At 37.8% G+C, this 4,977-nt stretch overlaps 1 protein-coding gene across 1 annotated transcript in view; it reads right to left on the bottom strand.

Annotated features, from left to right (window-relative positions):
- Positions 1 to 1,644: 1,644 nt before the first annotated feature.
- The window catches only part of SLC7A2 (solute carrier family 7 member 2), a 24,633-nt gene continuing 21,300 nt past the window's right edge, over positions 1,645 to 4,977 (bottom strand). The window contains exons 10-12 of the mRNA XM_042782831.1: positions 4,261 to 4,322; positions 4,009 to 4,117; positions 1,645 to 1,838 (exon numbers count right to left, since the gene is read on the bottom strand). Of these exons, the coding sequence (XP_042638765.1) occupies positions 1,645 to 1,838; positions 4,009 to 4,117; positions 4,261 to 4,322 (365 nt within the window). The remainder of the gene's footprint in view (positions 1,839 to 4,008; positions 4,118 to 4,260; positions 4,323 to 4,977) is intronic.

Below are 4,977 nucleotides of genomic sequence, written 5' to 3'. Positions count from 1 at the left end.
ACCTCTTGGAAAAGTTGTGAGAAAAATGAATGCTTTCCTTGTCTTTGAATTAATCTGGTCAGCTGCTGTGCATGGTAATGTTCACCACAAGTATCCTGGGAATGTAACCCATATGTAAATCTCTAGCTTCTCATTTCATTTAGCTAACCATTTAATTATTTGGAAGAAAAATGTCTCATGAGAAGCAAAACACACTGTAGCCAAACAGTTCACTGCCAGAGAACCCTATAAAGTAAAATACAGCAAAGACTCTTACACATTTTTTTAAAAAATGTGTTTATAGTTTTAATACAATTGGATTAAAATTTCAGATTAAAGTTTAATATAATCATGCATTCGACCACAACTTTTTTTTTTCCTAACCATTGATGGGTTATTGTAGAACACTGGTATTTGTATTATTAATTAATAGCTTTAATGTAGTCACTTGAAAACAAATTAAAAGTACTAAATAATTCATTTGAAGGGAGAACATTTCTAACTGTTTCCAAAAGAAACATCAGAGGTAAATTAGATATGAACTCCTCAGATTGGGCCAAATGTCCTTTAATATCTGAATAGGCACTTTAATACCAGAATAGGGGAATTTTCTCTTCTTGTACCCTTTTTTCCCCCTCTTTTTCATGTAATAAAGATAGGATTTGTTATTATATCTTCACATATCTGGGGCAAAACAAAATAATCATAGAAAAAAAAGAGTGACTTATGCGCCTGAAGAGGTTAGAAAAACTTAAGTGTGGTTAGTGATTAAATACAGAAAGTAGTATTAATCATTGCACCATTTATGTGATCTGGGAGACTTGACTGGCTTATTTGAAAACAAGGAGGGTTGGTATCTAATTATCAAAGCATGTGTTTAACTCTGATCTTACATGAGCTTTCTGGCTGTGAGAGCACCTTCACTTTCTAGCATGAAGGGACCTAAGTAGAACACACTACTCCCTCAAGCCCCTGATTGGTGTGAGGGGTGACATCATTCATAGCAGGTGACTAATGCTCTCAAGACAGGGGTGCCACCAGTGACTTAGATGCCACTCCTGTGCTGTGTAGTACTGCAGAAACAAACACTCTAACTGGCTAAAGCTTTAGCAAACTGTCATACTTCATGGGGGAGGGGAGACCTGTATTAAACCTACTGCTGGCATTTACAACTTATAGAAAAGGCTCTTTCTTATCCTCTCTTCTTACCCCTGGTAAGTGATAGACACCATGATGGGTAATTACATTTTCAGCATGTTCTAAATAAAGATACATATAAAACACTTCTATTCAGTGATTTACCTCCATTTCAGTATGTGCAGTATATGCTACCAAATAATGACAACACTGGAAAATGCAATGCAATAATAGTAAAACACCAACAATTTTCAACATTCACATTCCCCAACACATACATACCCACACTCACACTCACACTCACACTGGGGGATATTCATCACTGAGGAGAAAGCTCACATGAATGTTAGCCCAGGCACATAATTCACCACATGAGGAGGTGCTGTCCCGAAGGATGAGTATAAATTAGGGTGAATTGTGTCTGTAGCACACCCATGACAACCTAGCATGATGGCAACATCCTATCATGGTTTATTCCATGAAGGATATGTAGGTTAAGACCATGGACCAGCTCTGCTCCTACAAGCATTAGCATTCACTTATCTTCTCATGGAATAGATAAGGTAAACTAAGGTTTCTTTGGTGCTGCTCATTTGCTTGCATGGCAGATTTTTCTTCTGCTGCTGCACTGATGTTGCCTGAATAATCATCTTCATCATCTTCTTCTCTCAAACTACCCTCCAAGCTGTGTCTAATGCCATAAGCAAAGTAAATCAGGAAACCTTTTGGAAGGGGAAAAAAATAAATCAATGTTTTAGGTGTGTCAGGCTACTTTTAATATGGAAAACTTAATATAGAAATTAGTGAAGACTTTTTCTCTCCTCTTGCTGTGCTATCTTAGAAGGATGGGGTACAAATACAGGCTACCACACAGAAGGTCTTTTTGACCTTGTTCCCAATAGAATATGCCTCATCGGTTTTAATACCTAGATTCTACAGAATGTATCTTTTAATAAATGGGTTCCAGACAATGCTTATAAGGGAAAAAAAATTATATTTATGTTCTCAAAACTCAATATAACATTTTAAACAAAAGGTTATGTGGGATAAAGTCTCAATTACATACCAAAGAAATGGAGCATTATCAGAGTCAGTCAGATGTTTAGGAAAGTATGCCCAGTATTAACAAAAGGAACATGGACATGTCTTATATGTGTTAACTGTGTAGAAAGCAACTATTTATTAACAGTTATGCTGATTGGGATCAGGAGACAATGTTTCAAGTATCCACACAAGACAGTTTATCACTCAGTGATAGGTATTTTGCTGGGTTTTAGGAAATTACTTAAGATTTTGAGTTGACATGAAATGAATTGTATTTTTTTTTCCCATTTAAAATAATGGGAATCAGTCTGCCTATTAGCATTTAGGTATGTCCAATTATTAGGATAATTCTAATTTTTTCTCATCTCCTGGGAAGGTTTGAAGATCTAGCCTCCCTGCTTTCAAATAAAGATACTATCATTATCACCATTTTACAAAGAAACTGAGGCACAAAAAATGGTGAGTAACTTGGCCAAGGTCAGACAGCTAACATATGGCAGGGGCGGATTCAAACACAGTCTAGCTCTATATCATGCTTTTAACCAAGTACATTTAACTTGGGTGAGCTAAGATCTGAGGCAAGCAACAGATGGTTTGTGAAAAGGCAACGAGGATGGAGAAGCTCTCCTCCACATATAACAAAGAGGGTGGAGAAGCTCTCTTCCACATATAACAAAGAGATTCTTCTGGGCTCAGAGTAGGGGAATGATTTCTACAGTCCTTGTGCCCTGGGGATTTGGGCTCAGCTCCCTGGCATCCCCTGGGGAGGTGCAGGACCCCAAAAAGAATGGCTGCCTGGTACATTCCTGAAGGCAGACCAGACTGACAGGAGATTCCTGTCAAGATCCTGGCTCTGAAATGGCAGAGCCACCTGAGCAGAAGTCCCCATAGTTACAGAAATGGGAAACAACCTAGAGTAACCCATGTGGACAGATTACCTTTGATCCAAAGCACATAACCCCTAATTGTCTGGCATGAGATCCCCAAAACTTGAACACAACTCCAATGTGGTTGTGGGAGAGTGGGCAAAAGTGACTGAGGTTAAATCTGCCATCAGCCAAACTGGGTTGGTGCCTCAGAACTGAAATCAGATTAATTTAGAGCCAAAACAAACACCTACACACATAACATCAAAGTGAATAAGGAGACTAAGATTCATTTTTATTGAACTAACAATGGGTTTGTCAAAAAGCAAAAACTCTCATACTCCTCAGGCCACCCAAACCAATGCAGATTAGGGTCTCACTTCCCACCTCTTCACTCTCAGCTTTTATCTCACATTTTTGAGGCTGTCTGTTCTTTAGTTAACAGCAAACCGAAACTCCTAAATTCTAACTGAAATTTCCCATAGCAATCTGGATAAGTCATAAGGAAAACCAGAATGTTTTATAGATATAAATAAGCTTAGTCAAGTTACTCGATGCTGTATCCCAATCATAAGAAATTTAGATTTCAGAAAAGAGATTATTCAAAAGGTATCCAGTAATCCGCTAGTACACTAGAAAGTTGGAATCAGTTCTTTGGTATCAGTTTGGAATCAGAGTCTAGGACTGCAATTCACACATTAAATTATTTGACTTTTTTTTTGCCTTCATTATTCTCATCCATAAACTAGAGAAAACAGAACCTATGCAAGGGTTGTTAGGAAGGACTGAATAAGAAAATGTATGTGATAACATCTGGAAAAGTAGATACTCAGATGTTAGTGTCTCTTTACTTGTAAGAACTGGGAGAGAGAGAAACTGAAAAGAGCCCTTGTTTCCAGGAAGGGGAAGGGGTGCATTTCTCTAACCATAGTACATGAAATAGGAAAGAAGAGAGCCAAAATTAAAAAACACTGAAACCTACCAAGTGCCATCCAAATGCTAAATCGGATCCAAGTGTCTCCACTCAATTGGACCATCAAGTAAATGTTCACGAAGATGCTGAATGCTGGTAAAAATGGTAAGAATGGTACCTAAGGAGGAAAAATCTTTTTAAACATACTCAGAATTTGAAAGCATGTTTCCCAAATTATTTCAACATGGTGGTAACTAATTTGACATACATATTTTCATACTGTAAGTATGAAAAGTAGGTTTATATTCTCATAACAAGTACAATGTGAATAAAGGGCATTCTTCTAGAAAATACTACAAGGAGATTCAGATTCATACTAGTTCCTGTAACCCAAAGCAGCAGGGGATTTATCAAGCCTACTGACACCTGCATCATCACTAAGACTCTCCAATTGGCTTTAGGTTCCAAATCCAGATATGGAGATTGGCATGTCCCTGGAACTCTGGATATACATGGAATCCCAGAGGGAAACTTCCAGGAAACCCCCTTCAAGCCAGAACCTGCTCTTAGTTAAAACAGGAAAGGAAAATTTCACTTGCAGAGGAAGGGGTTTTGGTGAAAATAATCCTCGTGCTGAGAAGGCACTGAATTCTAAAATTAAAAAACAAACAAACACATTGCCCTCCAGTCAATTCTGACTTATAGTGACCCTCCTTGGGTTTCCAAGGCTGTAAATCTTTATGGAAGCAGATTGCTTCATATTCCTTCCATGGAGTGGCTGGTGGGTTTGAACCCCCTATCTACCGGTTAGCAGTCAGATATCTTAGGCACTGTGGTGCCAGAGCTCCTTTCTAAAACTAAAATGCTCTTATTTTCTGAAATCATAGATTACTTGGCAAGAAGTTTGTTTGCTGGTATATTTAATATAATAGAAGCATACTCAAGTTTTTGAAAAGGGCAGTGAAACAGTCAAGGTGAGGAGAATAGTGTGACAAAAAGAAACATGTTAAAGAATTATGATGATCTTGTTAATTGGTT

This window comes from Orycteropus afer, unplaced genomic scaffold (genome assembly GCF_000298275.1).
Source record: "Orycteropus afer afer isolate SDZICR_OR568_19922 unplaced genomic scaffold, OryAfe1.0 scaffold00483, whole genome shotgun sequence".
NCBI lineage: Eukaryota > Metazoa > Chordata > Mammalia > Tubulidentata > Orycteropodidae > Orycteropus > Orycteropus afer.
The sequence above is the reverse complement of the archived record's forward strand: the minus strand, read 5'-3'. Positions and strand labels throughout refer to the sequence as shown.